Source organism: Pagrus pagrus (assembly GCF_965226575.1).
Source record: "Pagrus pagrus genome assembly, chromosome: 17".
NCBI lineage: Eukaryota > Metazoa > Chordata > Actinopteri > Spariformes > Sparidae > Pagrus > Pagrus pagrus.
The window spans coordinates 19,113,991-19,136,982 of record NC_140201.1 but is presented as its reverse complement, the minus strand read 5'-3'; the positions used below and the strand labels follow the sequence as shown (position 1 = coordinate 19,136,982).

General features: G+C 39.9%; 1 protein-coding gene across 1 annotated transcript in view; it reads left to right on the top strand.

The window, feature by feature from the left end:
* csmd2 (CUB and Sushi multiple domains 2) overlaps positions 1 to 22,992 on the top strand; it is a 241,166-nt gene that overhangs the window by 106,707 nt on the left and 111,467 nt on the right. The window contains 6 exon segments of the mRNA XM_084379183.1: positions 9,746 to 9,858; positions 11,882 to 11,959; positions 15,003 to 15,090; positions 16,319 to 16,443; positions 19,672 to 19,793; positions 22,410 to 22,513. Of these exon segments, the coding sequence (XP_084235309.1) occupies positions 9,746 to 9,858; positions 11,882 to 11,959; positions 15,003 to 15,090; positions 16,319 to 16,443; positions 19,672 to 19,793; positions 22,410 to 22,513 (630 nt within the window).

Genomic DNA, 22,992 nt, shown 5'->3' with positions numbered 1-22,992 from the left:
CAGTTAGTTGGATACATTCATTCATTGTTGCAGTCCATTGTGGATGCATCAAAGCAATTCCTCTAAAGCTTCAGTTTACAATGCATGTGTTGAAGTCATTGGCACTGGTTTTTGCGGGTCATTGTATACTTTGCTTCTGAACATTCAAAGAGCACAGAGAGGTGAGGGAGAATGGTAACTAGTTGAGCATTGGAATTAGGGCTGGGCGATATGGGAAAAAATCCCGATACGATAATTTTTTTCATATCAGTCGATATCGATATATATCACGATATAAATCAAATTACTATTTTTGTCAAGCTTAAATGTTCCGTTACTCATAAGTGAGTTGTGAAGACATCAGAAGGTTATTTTTGATTTAAATATTATTTATTTTCTGTCAGAAGTTGTACGTGACAGATGTACTGAAGAACAAATATTATTATTGTGCAGTGACACAACTCAAATTCACTTGATTCATTTGCACATAAGAGGGCCTGAATATTAGAGACGCCTCTCAGTATGATGCATGCCAACACCCACTACCACCTCAGTAATAAGCATGATGAAGAACATTAACTTTCTGAAAGTGTCAAAGTTTTTTTTTTATTAATAATAAACTTGTAGATAATGTAGGATTTCAAGCTCAGTTTTTCATATTTATATGAGCTGACAATACAGTTAAGGTTGGTATGTAATTCTGCTCCCCAACTTACCAACAGCTGAGTGAAGTCGATGCCCAAAGCACTGCAGCCGAGTCCAGTTGTTAAGTGATGTGGCCCCACTATCAGTTGTGATGCAGACTTGTTTGCCTTCACTCAGTCCCCAGGTTGCAAGCGCTTCTGTCAGTCCTGAAGCATTGACTTAACCTGTATGGTCATCGGGAAAGTAGGCAGTTTGAAGACATTTGCTTTTAAAATTCCAATCTTGGTCGATGAAGTGGGCAGTGAGGCTCAGGTAAGGTTCAGTCATACTTCGATACCACATCAGACGTGCGACTTGACCACATGTCCGATGTGGTAGCTAAGTATGACACACTTCACAGCTCCTTCTCAACCGTCTCTCTGCACTCCGTATAAAGCTTTGGAAGTGCTGTCTGAGAGAAGTGTTTACGCCCAGGGAGTTGGTAACGAGGGTCGATTACTTTAATCAGCCGCTTGCATCCCTCATTTTCGACCGTGCTTACTGGTAGCATGTCTTTTGCAATACAGTAGGCTATTGCATTTGTGGTGTCGGATGTCTCTTCGTTTTTTTGTCATAAGGCATGACGGTTGAGAGAGCGGACTCCATGGTCTGCTGCTGTTGGGGCATTAGCTCTTGCTTTGGTCTGGGATTGTGCCTGCTGTAGTGGGTGGCACTGCTTCAGATGGTAAAAAAAATTGGTGGTATTCTGTGTCTTTGTGGGAACATGCTTTTTGACACAATTTGCAGTGCACGCTACACTGTTTCTTGTCCGACTTTAAATATCCAAAGTGCCTCCACACTACCGAACTTCTCGGGCCCTTCCTTTCGACTATGTCTTCAGCATTTGAACCTTGATCTGTCGTTGGATTGTCATTTTCAGTCACCTGGTCGCTCGAGTTCTCACTCTTGATCTCTGTTCACGGTCTCCCACTGCCAACTCACTAAGGCTGCTGCAGCCCAAACAATAGCATGTGTGCTGTGTGCGTCAACCTAACTTGACGTGGCTCTATTCCAGCATGATTGGTTCGGTGCGGCACTACTAAATTATGATTGGCTATTCTTATGTCTGTCAAAACATGGACGAATTAATTCTATCGAAATTGTATCGACCATGTCTCATATTTCTATTGAGGAAAAGTTGTTTCGCGATTTGTATCGTTATCGTTTTATCGCACAATGCTAATTGGAATCGCTGTTGTATGACTTGTTTCGTGAGCTTTGATGGTAGTGAACAGTACACGTGCAATCACAGTATGTTTTAACCTTGAGTGGGAATTGTTTAAGGCAATACTATGATGTCTTTCTTTCCCTCAACATTTGTGTCCGCTAAATGCCTCTTTACCTGGCTTTTCTTCGTCACACTGCAATGGTCTTTCTCACCTCTTTCTCTCCGTCTTTACTGCCTCAAGCCTCTGTTAGAAGAGAAGGATGATGTCCCTGTAATCGCCCGAGGATATTATTGGTATTTGTTTATTGTTGTGTTTGATAGATCTACAGGGAGGACTCAATTATCAGTGCCGCTTTTAAGAGTGACCTTGGAAACTCATTTGTTTTTCTCCCGTTAACCACAGACCCAATACCGCCCGCAGACGATTATCCCACTGAGAAGTGCAGACATGTTGTTTTGAGTTGTGTGATGTGATTGATGGTGTGTCTATTTGTGCGTTTGTGTATTAGGATGAATGTGTGTCTTCAGCAACCTTCCTAGGTGATGATGGTGAAGTGTCATGTCAGCAGAGTTTGACAGAAGAGAAGAAATGGAGAGAATAGCCACTAGTTTGACAATGTCTGTATTTGTCTTTTGCTTCATCTTAGTCAAACAAGTAATTTGTGCCTGTGTGGGTCATTTTGTTGAAAGCAAACATTCAATAATCTAAGCCATTAGGCGCTGCATGGTTTCCTCATCAGCATTGTTCCTCAGTCCATTTGATAGCAGTTCAGACCTATTGCTTTGCTCTCTGTGACTTTGCCTACGTCCACCTTGACTTTTTAAACAAGAGTAATAAATCACACTGACGCTGGAATCAATTGCAGAACAAGTGGCACTAAATTCTTTACTTCCATGAATTGAGCGCTTGAGTTTATAATTCTGTCCCTTTTTTACAGCTTGTCTGTATGCCTGTTCGGCTATTATCAAAATATCTCCAAAAGTTACTGTTGCATTTTTAATCAGTGTAAAGGTCATGGTGCAAGAAGAATGTTTTATACAGATTAACTCCAAACCAGCTTTAAGGATGAATTATTGGGGTCACCCTCTTAAACTTTGAATAGGACTGCAGGATATGGTAAAAACAAATCATATTGCAATTATTTTGACAAATATTGCGATTAAATTCATGATTAGTGGGAATGATTGTTACTGTATCACAATTTACATTTTCACTGAAAAGACTATTAAAATAGCGATGATTTGACACAAACCACATTTCTTACATCTGGAGAACAAGATACTGTATGTTGGCCAGGGCATCTCTGCAGTACTACACTACTTCATTATGATGCTGTTCTTTACTTATTTTACCTTCAGCAAAAAAATTAATGAAATTGTAGTGTACAATCTCACAGATTGTGACTCAACCAAACTAAAGCTACATCAAAGCCCAGGTGTCATGCAAGACATCAGTATGAGGTATGAGTAAAGTGTAGATATGCTTTTTAACAAGAAATTCAGCAACTCCAACAATATCTGATGAGGAAAAACCCTCCAGCCAGCTCTAAACCAGTGTGTGGTAAATCATTGATCGTGATTTACTTTGGTATACTCTAACTTCCATGTATATAGGAAACTATTAGTTGATTGAAATAAAGATAATAATAAAAAAAATGATAATAATTAAAATTAAACCAGTTCTTTGCCTGACCTCCTCTTTCTCTACACACCACTCTCACAAATATTTTGAAAGATTTTCGCCAGGACCTAAACTTTGCTGATGTCCCTCACAGACATGACACAGTGTTTGATGTAAATATCATGCCCATATCAAGCAAAGCTCACACTTATTCACTTGAGACTTGCGCTGGTGTGGCTATTATACATTTCTCTTTGGTGAAGGAAATGAAACTGCATGGCAGAGGAGCCATTAAGGTTAGGTTTAATTTGCATGAGTATTAAAATCGAAAGAATATGTCCTCAAAGCACTATCACCCCCATATTTTACTGTCTTTGAAAAAGAGATCTGAGTCATGATTAAGGAGGAAATGTGTGTTTGACGATTGGTTATAGATGACAACATCATGGAAAGGTCTTATAGAGTTATCGCCGAGCTTTAGGTTGGTTTTAACATCTACTGTATTTAGGATGTTTTTTTACAAGACTTCAATACAAACGTGTTTACAGGAAGGTTCAATATAAGTTTGAATAAAAGTAAAAAAAAAAGAAAAAAAATATAATAAGGGAAAAGGAGCCAAGATGAAGGCTGGTGCGTTGTTCTTCCCAAAAGGAAATTTCTTTCAATCAGTGTCCATATTATATGTTCTGTGAGGGCAGAAAATGAGTTGTGGGAAGAGGAAGAAAGGAATCCCTCAGAAGATTTAACAAGGCTTTCTGATGGGGCCAGAGGTCTGTCCATGAATAATACATGAGGGCTTAGAGAGGAAGAAGAACAGACATTTTGGATCTGTTGGACCAGGGTGTCTCAGGGAAAAGTCGGCATGTTGGCTCTGATGGGTCTGCAGTTTTACTGGCATGGCCTGCAGAGGTTTTAAGCACCTCTGCAGTGCCTTGTTTTTGCGCTCAGAGCTTCAGTCCAGTGCAGCACAGACCCATGAGACATAACTGCTTAGGCCTCTCTTAATACTTTGGCCTTAACTTATAGGGCAAGGTTGATGGTTTTTACTGCCTGGGTGGTTGTTGTTTGAAGAAATGAATGAACAGCGTAGAGATTTCTTTGTTGTTTGAAGCAGGGGGCTCGGGTGGTTCATTTAAACCTCCAGTGTATGTCTGCTCTTGGTTGCATCTGAAGGTCACAGCAACAGCTTCACTGCCAGCACTTTAATACTGCCAGTCTGGACTTAAGGGTCTTCCACACTGATTAGTTTTACCTCTGAATGATGTGGCCTGTAGAGAGAGAGAAGGGGAGATAGAGAAAGAATTTATTGATGCCTGTTTACTATGAATGTTTGCTACTGGTGGTGTGTGTGTGCGTGTGTGTGTCTGCATGTGCATCTGGATAGGCTGGCCTGTGCTATAACTCACATAGCCTCATTAAAATGCTCAAAGTTTTGGCTTTAAAGTCACTGTGACCCTCGGTCTGCTGTAAAGACCAGGACCTGCATACTGAGCAGAGTTCTGATTGATCTGCCTAAGTAGCTGCAATTATCAGGGACAGTCTTCGTCCAGATTCAGCCACCTCGCCGCCGCACGCATAAAAACACCCACACATGACGGTCATCTGACGCTATATCTCAATAAATGAATGCGCTGAGCGGTGATTTAAAGTGTTTGATCTGAATGCGGGGCTAATCACCTTTGACACCTAAACTCCGCCCATCACTGATTATGCATAGAGTCATTTGACACCATGCCCCTTGAACAGAAAACAGATGACATGAAACGATGAATATAAAGCAGAAAAAAAAGTCCCATTCCACGGGGGAAAGGTTGGTGAATTGCCTGATGACGACGACCTTTGTTCAAAATCCTGAAAGGCATTAACAATTTAATGAGTCACATCTCATCATTATGGAAAGCATCTCTGTGCTAGTGTTACATAAATGGATCTTGACTGGTCCTCCTAAGACCTTCAATCATGATATGTCAGTGAAAAGACAAGTCTAAGCAACATGGATTTTGCAAATCTAACTTCAGACACCAAGAAATCGGATGTTGCCTATAAAGTTGTGTAACTATTTAACCACTTCAGGTCTTTAGTGAATTTTTAGAGCTGCATGACAACCTAGATAGTTTTTCAGAAAGCTATGTGTGGCATTGTGTGGTTCACAGCTAAGTCCCCTGAAAACCGCTGGCTGCCTACATCACCTTGCCTTCCCCATAATACGTTTCTTGGACAATCATCAAAAGTCTGACTCAGACTGAGGAGCTTTGGGGCCTGAAAATGGAAACTGATTTAGCCCTGTGCTCTCAAGACAATTCCGCATAAAATCTAATATGGTTGGCCAGACCGAGAGAGAGCAGGAACTATAGAAGTAGCCACAACACCCTTCAGGAGACCAGACCAGCTCAGTAGTTTTTCTGTTGCTCCCCATGGTCACTTTCACCCTAAAACTTTCATGTTTTCAGCACAAGAAAGGGCAGGCAGTGAGAAGGGCTGAGGGAGAAGTCTCACCGAGTCAAAATGAAACCTATGCTGGTCTGTTCATCCCTCATTCAATATTTATTAATCACCTTATCCCTAATGGAAAAAAACATCAGTTCCTTATCCTCTACCACTGCTGCTGTTTATCAAAAACTTAAGTCAGTATGTAGCTTGTTTGTTGTGTGGTAATGAAAGTTGATTCCGGCTCAAATTGCTCTTTATTTCAAAGGGAAGGTTTCATTTGTCCCTACAGTGAAAAGAGGAGTAACACAGCTGAACAGAGCAGTTTTCATTAAAAATGTTATGCAGGCTTTAAGGCGTTAGATTTAGTATCCAGGACTTTGAGCTGTCTCAGGACCAGCTATGTACTTAGAGCCAGAGGTGATTCTGACACTGCCAGTCTGAGTAGCACCACTCCAGATGCGTGTGTGCCAGACACTACATGAGTCCCCTCAATGCTTCATCTTCCCCTTTCTCTTAAGTGATAAAATATCTCCTGAGGCATGCCGACTCACTTTATCAGTCTTGCACTCGCTGTTGTAAATCAAGGCCAGTGTCGTACAACATGGCTGCACATGTCCGCCTTAGTTTCATCTCACCATGCAGCCTCCGGGCCACACTGAAAGGAAGGAGAGCGTAATAATCTGATCAGATAAATAACTTAATTCTTCATATGTTTAAAAACATTACAAAAAGAGGAAGATATCAATAAAGACAGAGTGTGTATGTGATTAAAGTGATGTAGGATATTTATGTGCAACCCCCAAGTCAGGGATAGTAGTGGAATATTCAGTGAATGAAATGGACGACCAAGTCCCCAAAATATGTCCCAGGAGCTGCTAGTCGAACAAGTGAGTTTGGGCCGTGTACATACATGCAGCAAGTTGTACACTCATTGTGATAAACACCTTTACACAAACACACACACGCACACACCTTCACACTCGACGAAACACACACTTTTCATCTAGCCTTCGGGCTTATTAAAGGAGCTTGTTTGCCCTGTAGGAAATAGAGTCGACCCCAACAGTGCTCCTGACCTTGACCTTAACCCTTTTGTGACTTGAACATAACTGTTTAATTAGTGAAGCTTGCTTTGGTGGAAATGTCTTAACCAAGGGTTGGGGTCATTGGCTTCACTGATGTACAAGTAGGGGGGATGTCATCCGCAGCAGCTGCATGCTGAAAGCAGCCATGGGAGACAGGAACATGAGACAGGACTTTAAGTTTCTTCAGTAACATACTCTCGCTTTACACTCTGCTCCATTTTCCCTCTTTCTGCTTGCAGTGTGGCTGAAAAAGCTAAATCACTGACATTTTGATATGTCATCTCTCTCTCTCTCTCTCTCTCTCTCATTTCTCCCCTGCGGTTTGTCCTTAACGCTGCCCAAAACTTTTTTCAGAAGTCTTTTCTGCTCTGTTCGTTTCTCCCTCTGACCCCCCCAGGTGAGCTTGTGTTCAGCTTAACAAATAAGTTGAGCTACTGTACAGTGAGGCTGTTGCCCCGCTGCAGCACAAGCTTACTTTATAAACGAAGGATACTCAATTTTCATCAAAATCAAAGCTAATTCTGACTGCATCCAGAAACCTAGATGATTTTTAATTGATCCTAAGAGAGCCTTACAGTGCAGTCAGTTACGTGTCTCTGCCAAACAACCTCAATAGACTACATATCTTCAAAGTACATCCCTGTCTTTTTGGTTGGAGCTGTATGCTTAATGTTTCATTATTTTGCCCCTGCAGCATCAGTACACAACATTTTTTTGTGCTCAAAGAAGAGTAGGTATTAGCTTGCAAAATATGTCTCATACCACTTTTCCATTCACTCTTTCAGTTTTAATCAAATTTTCACTTTTCTTTCTTTTTACTTTATGTCTCTGCCTGTTTCTTTTCCCAGTGGTATTAAAGGATAACTACCTGGACCTTATTTCTAGCAAAATATATGATCATTTACTCACCCAGATAACTTTGGTGTCATTTGGCGTCGTTCGGACAAAATTAGATCCAGTGTAGCGCCGCGTATATACATATAATGCGAGTGATCCGGGCACCGAAGCGCAGCCTCTATGAGCATTATCTGCAACAAAACTAGTTCATTTCACCAATATTTTATTACGATACGCTAGTGCTATTCCCCTCTGAGTCCGGGCTTGTCTGTCCGGGGTCTGTAGGTTGACCTACTACCTCTGACCTGGAAGATGTCATCTCTGAGCTGCTACTGCTAGTTTGACCCCGGATGTTGATAACAGCCAACCCCGGACTCAGAGGGGAATAGCACTAGCGTATCGTAACAAAATATTAGTGAAATGAACTAGTTTCGTGGCAGATAATGTGTTGTATAGAGGCTGTGTTTCGGTGCCCCGTCACTCGCATTATATGGATATACCGGCGCTACACTGGATCTAATTTCGTCCGAACGACTTCAAATGACACCAAAGTTATCTGGGTGAGTAAATGATAATATTTTTTTGCTATAAATAAGGTCCAGGTTGTAAAAAACGGTAGTTATTCTTTAATGAAAGCTGGTTGGAGGTGTACAGCAGTATGTATCTACTCTTGAAAGTGTAGCAGATATGTAGGGTTGGGGAGATGAGGTGGACATAGTTGGTGAAATGTAATTTACAGACAGGGAACTGGAATTCATGTGAATGTGTGCCACACTATGTGGGTGCACATACTGTACGTGCGTTTGTGCAAGTGTGTGCGTGCCTGTATTCGTGTGTCTCAAGATAAAACATGATGTGTCTTCAAATGACTTTGGCTTTAACAACTTGAGAAGTGCCTGGTAAGCTCCAGCCCTCATTAGCATACAGATCAGGAGGCACTATATTTGTGAGGTATAGTTCACTATTGGACTTTTCAAAGCAATAAAAGGAGTGTCCTCCCTCTGAAAGTGGTCTTTCTCACTCTCATTTTTGTTTATCAGGCCACAGTTTGGTTAAGAGTCGTTAACATTCCCTTGAGTAACAGACACTCCCTTTAATAGATCTTAAAGGTGAAGCATTTTAACATCTCAAAGACATGCCCACATTAATTTTGAAACATTAGTATAATTACCATAAACAAACAAGACAATCAGCGGAAAGACTGGCAGGTTCTGCCAGCCTCTATAATATACTGTCTGCCATTGAGCTTGACTTTATTGGAAATCTGATGGATTGTATAATTGCTTTATGGCACAAAACAGAAGCACAAGCGAGTACAGTCCTTTCTTTCAATGGCAGTTGATGGAGTAAATAAAAGATGATAGAGAAATTACTTTTTATTCTCAAATAACACTTAAGCACATACACTAAATCATACAAGTAAGAAAGGTTGCCACGATACCATCATTTTAAACTTCGAAACAATACTAGTATGAAAAAACAAAAAAAAGAAAATACCCATTACCCCTCTCAATACCACGGCAAAAAGACGAAACATGTCCAAGGCACATCAAATATGGTAGTTTTTCTTTTTTTTCTGTGCAACAACTTGGACAGATACAGAAAGTCACTGAAGCCACCACTTACTGTTTTCGGTACACAAGACAGTGACATGGTGAACTGGCGGCTCGATTACACGTTTTGGTTTGATACCGGTTTGTCCGTGATGCTGCCTTGACAGACTAAACAAAACAAATGTACAAATCTGACTCCATCTACCAACAAGTGTGTCAGTGCTTAGAACAGCACTACAGAGGGAATTGGTGCATACCTAGCCTAGCAGGGTATGCTTAATGTTTCTGCAGTTTGCAATCTGCTACCTACACATTTACATGTGAAAACACTAATGTGCTAAAACACTTATAATCTAAGGCACTTTTCGCTTTGTCTCCTTGTCTCCAGGTTCACTGGCCCCAACCTCCCCTCACCCATCATTAGCAGCAAGAACTGGCTTCGACTGCACTTCACCTCTGATGGCAACCACAAGTTGAGAGGTTTCAGCGCTCAGTACCAAGGTAAGATAAAGAGTGCTTTTGATATTTCAAAAGGACAATCATTAATATTTTACCATCACATCAAATTCTCAACTATCTTGTGTGCCAGGTTTAACTTTTTACAGAACGATCAGCAAATATTTGCTGTATTTCCATGATACTTGATTTAAAAATTCTTGATTCCCCTAAGGTTAAACCTTAATATTTATGGCGACCCACTGAACTTTTCTCTAGTGCCAAAATCAGCACATAGCATCTTTTACACAAGAAACAGGAATAATCTCTCCATGTGCTTTCCTCATGATAAAATGGGATGCATTTCATAATCTGAGAGGATGACTGCTGATCACATTCATGCTCTTAAGGGGATTAAGTGTCAGTGACCTTAGTGAGACACTAGTGCTTTTTATATTTGCACAAATATTAAGACAAAAATGGAAGCAGTACAGTAAAGGGAAAACAGCTAGGAAGACTAAACTCATTTGTGTTGTTTCAAGTGCAAATAAGCTTACATTTCCTTGGATGAGGATGATCTGCCTTGTTTCCAGATTTTGCCAGTTTCATCTGCATTGGCAGCATTTGAAATTATTTCACTGTTTTGGCAGAATAGTTTGTGATTGCTATCAGAAAAAACAAGATTTGCATGCTCATTATTAGAGATTAGACACAAGCACACACAGTCGCACACAAAATCCTATCTCTCCTGCATACACGTTTCCCATCTCATTACTCTTAGAGGTTCAGGGGTCAGCTTTGAGAAGGGATGAGCAAGGATAAATGATTAGTTCTTCCACAACAAAGGTGATCTCTAAGGATCTCACCTCCAGCTATCCACTGGAAATCTCAGGGACGATGACAAAAGAGAGAGAGAGAGGGAGAAGGAAAGAGAGGGATTGAGAATATTAAAAAGAAAAGTCAGTGAGCCTGTGGGTTTGCAGGTTCATCGTTGGATAAATATGTTTAGAAGATCAGAGAGAAATGGGAGACTAATACTTTAATTAGATTAAATACTAACTCCATCTCTTTTACCCCCCCACCCCCCACAAGCCATTCTCACGATGGCAGTTCCCATCATTCCACAGCAGCAACAGCATGTTGGAGTGATGACATGGCTGCTTATTAAATATCCTCTTTTGGTCAATTCATTCTATTTTCTCGTTCGGTTTCTGTTATTTTTTACCGCACCGGAAACCACACCCCATCAAACCCTTCACCTAATAGCTTGGTTCCCTGACTAGAATCATGAGAATCCCTTTCCTTGATTTCTAATCTGGAAACAAAGGAAGAGCTTCTTGGTTTTCATTCCAGACACATGATAAACAGACTTTTTGACACATGGCTCAGATTTGCTTTAGATTGCTATGCAGCTGAAACTGAGCAAAAGGATAAGAATCACATTTGTGCAAAACAAGTAAAGTTCCATTGTCAGGAACCGTCAAAGTAATTAAATGGGATGAGTGTGAAGGGGTGCACAGACAATGCTGATGATGTTTTTGAAAGTGATGAATAAATATGCATTTAGATGAGCCTTTCACTTTGCTATGATGGCTTTGTTGTTTTTTCTTTGCAATTATCAACAAATTCAATAAATTAAACCTTATCTTTTTATTGTATGTGAATGACTGGTATTGCTCCTTATGTATACCCTGCATTCTAATCCTAATTATCTGATGAATATGTTATTCCCTGCACTGTTCTATCCACAAGATTGCAACAAAAGTGTACATTGTTGAGCTCTCTCCTTAAATGGAAAATAAATATTTAACTTTTATGGACTAACATTTAACATATAGATGTTATAGATCCTTTAAAGTTTGGTTTTATCGTCATAAAATGTTTACTCATTTTCTTATTTGGGCAGGACAGGACATTTTCGTTTAATTGCTTTCTCAGAACTGCTGGAGTGGGTGTGGGGAATGATTTATGGTACAATATATACTATACTGTATCTGCAGCAAACATTAAGGCTCTGCTTATATGTGTGGGTGTCATTATTGCACTTTCTGCTGTCTTAAATGTCTCTCTGCTCCATTTTCCTCCACAGTGAAGAAGATGACTGAACTTAAGTCTCGAGGTGTCAAGATGTTGCCTAGCAAAGACAACCACCACAAGATATCAGTGTGTAAGTCACAAACTGTTATTGTCAACAGTATTTTCTAAATAAACTAGTATGAATTCAATGCAATATATAATGTCAGTCAATAAACTCAGAGATTAAAGTTCAGTATACTCATGCAGACTGAGATTTACATGGCACAATATGACAAAATGCAAAACATCTCTCACTTATCGTAGGGCTGGACAATATATTGCTATTATATCGCTATCGTGATGTGAGTTCATACATTGTCTTAGATTTTGGATTTCATGATATGGTATAAGTGTTGTCTCTTCCTGGTTTTAAAGGCTGCATTACAGTACAGTGATGTAATTCTCTGAACTTAGCAGACTGTTAGACTTGTGCTATTACTTTCCTTTACCCATTTTGTCATTAAATCCACACTACTGATAATAATAATCATCAAAAACCTGATTGTGTTAATGTATTGTGAAAGTACAAATAGCCGTTCTTACAATATCAGCGCAATATTGATTTTGAGATATTTGGTCAAAAATGCTGTGATATTTGAATTTGTCAGCCAGTCCTAGCATTTATTCTTTTGAGGAGATAAAGGGTATTGCAATATCATTATTATTAAGGCCATATTACCCAGCCCTAAAAGAAAGCTATCTTTTTTCTTCTTATAACATATACCTTTTGCCCTTATCCATCTTGGGTGAAAACCCTGACAGTTACACCAACTCACTTTTCTCACAGCACTACAGACAGATACCACTGACTATCATGGTAAAGTCCACAGTACCGTTCCGGGCTAAAACATTTTTGCTCAAGGACAAAGCAGCAGGTAAAGCTGCAGTTGGAACTGAACTTTCTATTTCATTGTGCAGAATTGCTTGAACAAGTGACTTCGGGCTCAATACAAGTGAAACAAAGATCCTGGATAGTGAATGTGCCTGTGAAATCCACCAGTCTTAAAATGTAACAACAGCTGTCTGCACAACTTGTATTTCAGTGTACTGGAATATATACCTGGAGAGTCCTGTTCAGCTTTACCTGTCCTGCTCTTGTTCAAAGTCATGTAAAAGTTTTTTTTTTCCTACTTCTTGGCCAGAGAACAGGGTGAATGTTGACTGTTGTAAGAGATACAGACACAAAGGACACGCAATCTGTGCTAGAGATGCAGTTCTAATAACAAATGGACAGCAGTAATTACATTGGTTTTTCTTTTCACCATGGCAGTCTTCCTTGCCCTTGTTCTCTGTTCTCGCTCACCTTCTGTCTGAGTTCACTGTTCATTATCCCATCCAGCTTTATTTGAACATCTGTAACATTAACAACTTGACAGCCATGAGTCACTGGACTAGAGTGGCACAGAGAGATGGATGTAGAAGGGTTTAAGAACAACCTGTTGAACAAAAAAGAGGTGCATTAATGGTAATCCTGCCTCAAGGCCATTTACAATTCATTTTATCCACTTCTGCCTCCCACTTTATCTTTTGCTTTCAATCCCTATGTCTCTCAGAAAAATAACTTTTTACTTCTTTTCTTTCATTACCATTGCTTTAATGCTTTTCATTTTCTTGTTACATTCTTCCACTTTACATTTTCATGTCTCCAGTATTTTTTTTTATTGTTTAGCATTGTTTGACCAGACCACTAATGGAAAGAGTGGATTATTGCTTGCATTTTTTCCTATAAACTGAAAAATGAATGAAAATGTTTCTATTTCGACCTTGGCAAATGATTAGTCTGTACAAAAACAGCCTAGTTTCAGCTGTAACATGCAAACATATTGTATTGATTCTTCTTTTTCACATCTAAAGCAATGTTTCCCAGTGTGCAATAACGAAAATCTCTCTCAAATGAGAAAATTATCAATTAACACTCCCTGCAAAAACTGAATTACTTGACTAAATCTCTCTTTCCAAATCACTGATTGCTTCTATAATCAAATATTGATGTGCATATAACTCTTTATGATATCTTTTAGATTACTGCATCAAATGCCGGGGTCAACCAATTGTTATTTGGGGATAGTGCAAAATACAAGATCTAAGTAAGCCTGACAGTCACATTACATTGTCCTCCACTTCTGTTTATTCAACAGTAACTGCTTTTTCTTTCATTACCTCTGTTGACACCACTGAGCCTTGTTTTACATTCTTTGCTGTCTTGCCTCAAACTGGGACTGTGGCCAATGAGCAGGTGTCACATCGCTTCAGCCCTGCATACCTTTGACCCCTCTCAGTCAGTCAGATGGGCTTTCCTGGTTGGCCAAGTTTGTTTGACACCTTCTGACACTTTAACTTCCACTGTTTTGCACCCAGTGACATGATTGAATAGAGCACCACCACGAATATGTACTGGCATAAGATGTACTTAGACATTAAGTAGGGATACAGTCAAGTTTTATGCCAAATGAACGTTTAAACCAAGGTTAGGGTTAGGGTTTTTGGTTAGCCTTGGATGTTTTGCATTTGGTATATGTTACTGCATACACTTGTTGGGGAACATATATTTTAATATCTGCTTTATGTCTGGGCCCCTTTTCTCAAGCTTTAGTTACCTCATTACAGTGTCCCTTTATCCATTATGTCTTATATGATTGTACAGTACCTGTTTGATTGTCACCGTTTGGTTAATACACTGAAACTAAACTAAACCATATATGCATAGCTTGTGCAATGCACTGTTATGTTATGATAAGGAGGCATTAAGTGAATCGTGACCACCAGATGGCAGGTAGTAAACAACAAACAAAATTATAACAATGCACTTTAATATACTTTATCTGCCTTTAAGTTCTTTTTGGAAACTTGTTGTCAAAGACCTTTACATAGACATCTAGACAAACGTTAGTAATGTCTTTCTGCCTGCCAAATGGAAATCCAGTAATTCCTCTTACTTGAGTCAGAGTGTGGTTAGAGCACCGTCTTTATTAACCGTTTTCACACCTGACAGGTAAGTGTTCTTCTACTATCTAGTGAAAACTTGTAACTGAGGACCTTCATAAATCTTTTTGCAAAACAATTTTGATTAGACTTTCCTTTGTTAGATAATCTGTACTTTCTTCATCTTTTTCTCTGTTGTCTATTTCCATTAGTGTCTCAGATGGGCGTAGCGCAGGGGCACAACATGTGTCCAGACCCGGGGATCCCAGATCGAGGAAAAAGAAAAGGCTCAGACTTCAGGTAAAAGCAAGTGAATAGAGATTTTAGAAACAGTTAATTAAGTTGGAAGTACTAACTGAGAAGATGAAAGATTCCAGAACAAGAACATGCTGATTGACATAACGTTAATGATACAAAAAACAAGTTTTGGTTAGAAAAGATGGTTATCATGTTCCCTCACTTTCCTTTACGATTACACTATTTGGCTATATTAGCTATACAACCTGACTATATTGGCAGTACAGTATAAATTTAGTTGGGTTGTGAAAGAAATGTCAGAGGAATTTCTATCAACACTTTGTTGCAATTATTGCATTCATTTTTGGATATGACTTTTGTCACAGTTCTTCAAATGAGTAGCTTCAACCTTTAACACAGTTTTCTAATTTAATCATCAAGGCCTAATTAAGTCATGTAAGTGGTACAAGGGTGGTCTTTGCTGCTAAGTTTTTACTCTACATTTATTCTAGTATTTAATTTCCAGTTCAGTTGTCTTGTCTGAAAATTAAATAATATCACAATTTTAATTAGTTCTGCTTCCTGTGTGTCCTCAAAATAGATTTTTTTTCTTTTTAATTTGGTTTCTTAATGTTTAAAATGTGCTGTTTTTAATAATGGGACAACTTTCATGTACAGTATGTCAGAAATGGCTCAGTATTTTAATTGTGCTTTTTTAAATCCAGGCCCAAATAATTTCCAAAGTTAACTTTCTTAATAATTTAACTTTTTTCACAGTTGAGCTTTAATCAAGAGTGAGCTGGGAGGACATTTTGAAATTTGAGGACACTATTGGGTGCAATAACAAAATCAGGGGCTACATCTTGAAATGTGCTCTAGCGTACAGCACATTACCCAATGTCATGCCCCATAAAGCCACTGCAGCCAAACCAGATAGAAAAATGTGTACACTTTAAGAAACACCTTCCATTTGAGCCACTGCACACTAATAGGCTGCCTCTGTGGGATGCTGATATTGCCAGTGGGATTATTCAGTTTCATTTCTGTCAGAGCTATTGTCTCTACCAGTGGTCAGCTGTAACACAGACAAATGGGTAACATCCGTCTCCCACAATGCAGCACTTTTGGAAGTCACAGCCGGGAAGTCTAAGAAAATATATGTATTTTTCCCCCCGGAGTAAACATATTTTCCTGTTACTCTAACCTCACCTGCACTCTCAGCGCTAAATTGTGAATTTTAGAGAGCTTTTTGATGGTGACGAGTTTGTCCCTGTATACAATTTCACCGCAGGCGAGGAGCCACAGTGCATTTCTCCTGCGACGAAGGTTATGAACTGCAGGGCTCAAAGAGCATCAGTTGTCTCAGAGTGACGGACAGCTATGTCGGCTGGAGTGACGATCGGCCCATCTGTAGAGGTAAAGACCAACCAATGAGTTGTTCATCTGTGCACGTGTATAATGGCAGTAGTCCCAGTGTGACCTTCATTTATATTTTCATAGTCAGGAGCCCTGGTGTTGATGTATTTGCTTGTGAGTGTGCTGTCATTTTGTGAGTATGCCCAGTCCATTTTCTTGTCTACTCATTCAGTATTCACCATTTTATTGTGACTGGCCTGACTTTGACCTTTGGCCAGCATTCCTTTAGCTTCCTGCTGTTTAGCCATGCCGGCACAGCTCTGCCCATCACTCACGTTTTCCTCACTTCTGACCATTTTGTGACAGGCAGGAAGAGCGGTCAGGCTCCCTGTACAGTGTTCCTGATGCTCATTTGCTCCTCAGTTTCAGTTTTCAGCATCAGTGAACTGAATTAATCAGAGTAGATTTGATTCATGACTTTTCCTTTTGCTAGTATAATTGGTCCAATTGATGAGTATCTGACTTGCGAAGTGTATTCATCAGAGCAGGACTTATTAATGTTTTACTTTAAATTACTGGTAGTGTTCCCTTAGAGCTTAAAAGTAAAAAATTCTTCACCCAATATTCAGAAATTCAAATTAATAAGACATGTTCAGCATACCAGTTGTTACTTAAGTACTTCAGTTTAGTAGCTCCTACTGCAAAATGTATAGAGTAATGCTCCAAACCGTTTTTATCCTGGTTTGGGGGTTGTTTTCAGTTTCAATTCAACAGAGTCCTGATTATCAGTGGCAATCTGAAAGCACTAAATACAGACTGAGAAAAAATGTTAAATGAAGAATCTTTGGACAGTGCAGGGCTTGTGTTAGTAATGACTTCTGTACCTCAGGTTGGCAAAAAATTATTAATTGCACGTTCAGAATGGCAGGTGTGGTGTTGGTTGATTATCTCTTTCAGTGATTTGACAGCACCAAATGATTTGTCATTACGCCAATAGGGCCCTGTAATTACAAAGTGCTGAGTGATGACTCAAAAATGTAGGAGTAATTAAGCCAAACAATTCTACAAAAATGTTGAGGGCAAGATGTGGATACATCACAACATCAGAAAATGCATTGACAGAACAGCAGATATGAAACTGTCCTTGAAGTGTGTCAGTGGTAGGGTAAATATTGTGATTTTCATTCAAATAGATCAATAGAGGGAATTTTTATCCACATTTAGGAAGATCTATGTCAGCCATTTTGTAACATTTCCCCATTAGAGCTTTTCAACACCCTAATCTCCCACACTTTTGGCTAATGTAATCACCTGCAGCATTTTATCCCCTCACCTATACGCTTTTGTTGGAACTCCACTTCACTTAATGTATTCTCAAAAATCTAGCTTTACACGGACACCCCCGCTGTCTATGGTCTTGGACTGATCCAATTGTACTAAAATTAAATTACAGCGCTAAGGAAAGGGGTCTCAGAAGGATTATTTGGGTGGGGGTTTTGACAGTGCTTTGTTTTATCTAAGCTACCGTCAGTCACCTGCTTTTCAGGTTTTTTGTTTTGTGACATCAAACACAGTGATGCAGGCTTTGTACCGACTCTTTTGTCTTCTATGCTTCTTTGAACTAAAAAAAATAACACAAAAAAGGATTGAGCCACTTTTGAGCGCAGGCCACAGCATCACATTCAGTTGTTGTTTTCTGTTTTATGTGAAGAAACATCCAAGATTGACATAACATCCACAACAATGTCAGTGAAATTGCCCTTTAAGAATATCTCATTCCATCATCCTCACTTAACATTTGGTTCTGTGCCTTTGTTCTGCCTCAATGAAGATTAAACATCATCCCGAAATAATTGAAGATCTGTGTCCTGAATTAGCATTAGTCATCATTTAATTGAACAGCACTATCATTAGCACAGGAAAAAACTTCATTTCTGGCTGCAAGTTCATTCTTCTGAAATGAAATTCACAGCTCCCTTTTCAATGACACTCTTTCTGGTCACACCGAGCTTCTGCAATTCTTCTTCGTCATGGACTTGTATTGCTGGGTGGCCTGCTGCACTTTCATGTCTATCACTGAACACACAGAGTGTAGTGTATCAAGCACAATGATCCCCGTGATTAAAAAAAAAATAGGAGGGGGTATGATAGCGTCAGTGGACTTCCTCACTGCTGTATTATTTTCATTAAGGTCACCCTCACTGTCAGCACAACTCAAATTAATTACTTTATTCTCCCCTTAACTTCGCCAAAGTTCTTTTTACATTTTAATAGGGGTGATATGGTGGGAGAAGGGTGGAGCATGGAGCCACTGAGTTGGGCTCAAACACCCGAAGGACCTCTCTTAGACGTAACTCATTAAAATCTGGGTAGCTCTATGGGCCCTTTTCAAAACTTTCAGGTTATCCCCCACGTATGTACACACGTACACACTCACTTCTCTTAAAGTAGTCATTAAGAATTCTGCTTTAATTTGAAGGGGTGTTTAACAGTTCTGCCATGCAGACACCCTCAGGCTTTGATAGAAAAGTCACATTGTCCTTTAAAGCTTGGTTTGCTAACTGCTCACCTACTTATTTCAATGAGTATTAAGGTGTGATATTTAAATTGTCTTTGGTTATATTAACCATGCCAACATTTCCCTTACATACACTTTAATATGTACCCCACCTAATTGCAGAGGATCATTAAGTGAGACTGATTATCTGTCATCTACTTTGTTATCTTGTTGTTATAAATTAGCCTGACAGTATCTGTGGGGAGAAAAAAAAAGAAGATCTACCCAGTATATTTTAGACCTGTTGAAAATCTCTGTGATTTATGGGTTTGATTGAAGTTTTCATTAGTCTATTTTTCACAGTGCCACACTAAATTGGCGAGTCAAGTGTTTAGAGGGTGCACAGCAGCTGATTTTGTTTAGATGGCTCTCTGGTTTATAATTGGATGATGGTTTTATGTTATAATTGCCAAACAGCTTCAACTTTCTAAAGCACGGGTCAGTTGTAAACCCCTATGGGAGTTTTTCAAGAGAATACAGAAAACAAAAAACAAATACATATATTTTCTACAAAATGCACAAGGCACGAAATCACTAGTATGAGTGATAAGAAACCTTAACAGGTGGAGGTGGAGGTGGAGGTGGAGGTGGAGGCTGAGGCGGTTTAGGGATGAATCGGCACAGCTAGCAGCTAAACACTGTCAAGACTAACACATACTTTGTCTTTTGTGGTTTATAAATGAGACACTGCCTTTAAAAAAACATTTTTTCCTCTCTGTCTTCTCTTGCAGCACCAATGTGTGGAGGTCAGTTGAGAGGACCAAGTGGCGTCATCACGTCTCCAAACTACCCGGTCCAGTATGACAACAATGCTAACTGCACTTGGGTCATCACATCCACAGACGCATCAAAGGTAAAAGTCATTGAACCTCGGAATAAAGCAACAGTGCAGTGCTAATTCAACTTTGCTGCTGTGATCTCCAGTTTCCAGTGGCATGTTAAGAGGCGTGTTTAGCTGCCAGCAAACTGAAAAGCAGTTGACTGGTGTGTGTGCACCTTTCAGGGAGCAACTCCACAGGAAACTGTCCTCTGACACACTGAACTCATTTTATACTTTTGATAATTTCTACAACACATTTTGGAAGCTGTTGAACACACCATGTGACAGAGGCTCTCATAGAGAAAATGTGAGCGATAAGGAAAATGAAAGAGGGGAAAAAGAACACTGGAACAGAGCCAACAGAAGACAAAGAGAGTTGTTAGAAACACCTGTGGTGAGGGAGAGAAGAAAAGAGTTGAAATGGACAGACGAGTAATGGAGAGGTTTTAAGAGCATGCTCAGACGATATCTTGACAGTGTCATAGCCACTCTGTTCCAACCACTGACTTTGGAGTTGTGTTCAAGGCCACCCAGCTGCTTTTCTGCCAAATATCCTTCTCTGAACTCGAACAAAACGGTTTTACAAATCTGTTCTCCGATTGCACTTCCCCCGAGTGAAGGAGAGGCTATATGAGGTGAGAGGTAGGCAAAGGAGGTAGTGGGATCCAATGCTCACCCACCCTTTGCTTGCATGCATACAAACACATGCATAGACACCCTTGGGTATACCTGGCTGGCAGCCTGCTGAAACAGACAACGGTACTTTGGACTGTCTCTCGCTCCGTGTCTAGTCCAGATGAAGATGGAGCGAGGCTGTTCATTCTGTTTAGAGACATAATGGCCTTCTATTCTTGCCTCTGCGCATAGGCCCAGCCAGAGGAGACGTTAGGTCAGGCAGGAGACTGAGGCGGAACCGCAAAGGGAGGTGGGTAGGACGCGACGCGGCTCTTCTAGACCTAAATGCAACCTTATGGCATGATGACTAATGTGGGCTCTTATCAAGTGTTGCTCCTCCATAATGTCCTGAGGGTACTGAATGCAGCTGTTTTTAGTTCACAATCTTTTAAGTGTTTATCCATCAGCGTCAGGGACAAGGGGTTGTTCGTTCTGAACAACTAAAATGTCAGACATGCCGTCAGAGATGGCAAACTGTATTAAGTGTATATGTATATGGTGGCTGTGCTTTTCTTCTTTATGTCACTTCCTACCCTCTCTGTGCCTCACCTGTTGGCTGGCTGATGGGAGATGAGTTTGTGGTATGAAACTCTATTTATCGAGTGATCTGACCTATTTTGCCTACACACCATCCATCTCTTCTATCCACCTTGCAATTTTCATTAGGCGCTGGGTTTAACATAGGACAGAATGCAATTTGCATTTATATAAGCTTTTTCATTAGGCCTGGTCCTCTCAGTCCTCTGAAAACATTAGGAATTTGGCGGAAATCAGTGGCAGCCAATTTGAAATAGGAGACAAGGACAGTCCTTGCTTTACTTTTATTTTATATATATTTTAGTCTCCCATATTGTCCTGCTTTTTGTCTTTATTGATCAACATTTTGCACTATCATAATCAAACCTTTTTTTTTGTTTTTCTGCCTTTTCTTCCTTCAGCGAGGTTACAGTTATTGTTTTTCTTAACTCGCTCCACTTTGTCTCCCACAGCATAGAAATGAGATGTAATGAATAGGTCTGTTTTTCCCTCTGTGTTAAAATCCAATACATAAATCTTTAAAAACTTCTGTGTCACCTTTGTAATGCATATTTTCACCTTGTGGACAACCTCAATTCCCCTGCCACATCTCCTGATGCACTAAAAGTCATTGTAAGTCTGGCTAAGTGGGCCACAAAGACATCTGTAACCTGCTGATTTGATGAGCAAAGAGTCAGGGTCATGATGACCGTCTGACAGGTAAGCAGATATTTGATTAGTGGGAGAGGGTTTATCATCACCAGACTAGAAGTCAGATGTAGCAAAATATACACACACATGTATACACACATCATGTATACTTCCAACAACATCTCTGTGATTATTTACACAAACAGGCTATAAAGGTTGTGATTGGATGAATTGAGACTTGTAAAGGTACGTATGCATTAGAAGTGATATCAGCTGATATTGACCTATCACAAAAATATTGGTATTTGCGTATATGTTGTTTTTTTTTTTTGCAGAACATAATACAGAAAAGGATACTCTGGGTTACTTAAAGATACTAAATAACTGCTGAAGTTAATGTTTCGCTGCACTAATGTGAATTTGGACCACAACGTCTATTGTTAGACTGCAAGATATCCTGTCACTATTACATATCTTTGTCAAAAGAGATGTTAGCTGATATATTGATACCCTGGCATCAGCCCCAAAAATCAGGTGTTAGTTGGGCTCTAGTTTGAATATATAAGAAAAAAAATCAATCGCTAACAATAAAGGATAGATGTTTTACATGTATTAAACACAGCTGTCACATACATCGGAATGTAATTGTGCCAGACACATGCAAAAGAGATTGAAAGATGATGGATGGATGGATAAAGGGATGGAAAGTCACAGATGGAAAGGGTTCTCTCCTCTGCACCTGGTGTCAGGAGCATTCAAGCATCTGTCATTTACGGTTGTCTTGGCAATGTCCCCGCTATTGTCTAGGTGATCAAGCTGACATTTGAGGATTTTGACCTGGAGCGGGGCTATGACACCTTGACGGTGGGAGACGGCGAGGTGGTGGGAGACCAGAAGACCATCTTCCACGTGTGAGTGACTCCTTCGACCTCTATCTTTTTGCCTTTAATCCTCCCTCTGTTCTCTAACTTGTGGCTTTTACTCCCTGCTGTCGTCTCCGGCATTCATCTTACATTTCTGCTACTCATGTTCTATATAATCATATTCTGTTTTGCTACTCTCTTCCCTCTAAATCCTTCTTCTTTTTGCCACACATGCCTTTTCTACCCTCCACTTCCCTGCAGCCAGCAGCAACCCTCTTTCTTTCCTTTAGCCTCTAGCCCTTTATCTCTCTCTTGTACTGTTTCTCTTTCATTTCATCACCACCTGATGCAGCAGTGCATGAAAAATAGATACCACACCACATTGTCAATCATCACTCCTTTCAGTGTTAAAAAACAAGATCACAGCCATGTGGTGCAAGCATTGCAAACTGCATATTGATGCCCCCTAATGGAGTTTGCGCTAGCAGATGCTCCATAACAATTCACAGGATGTTGTTATTAATTGT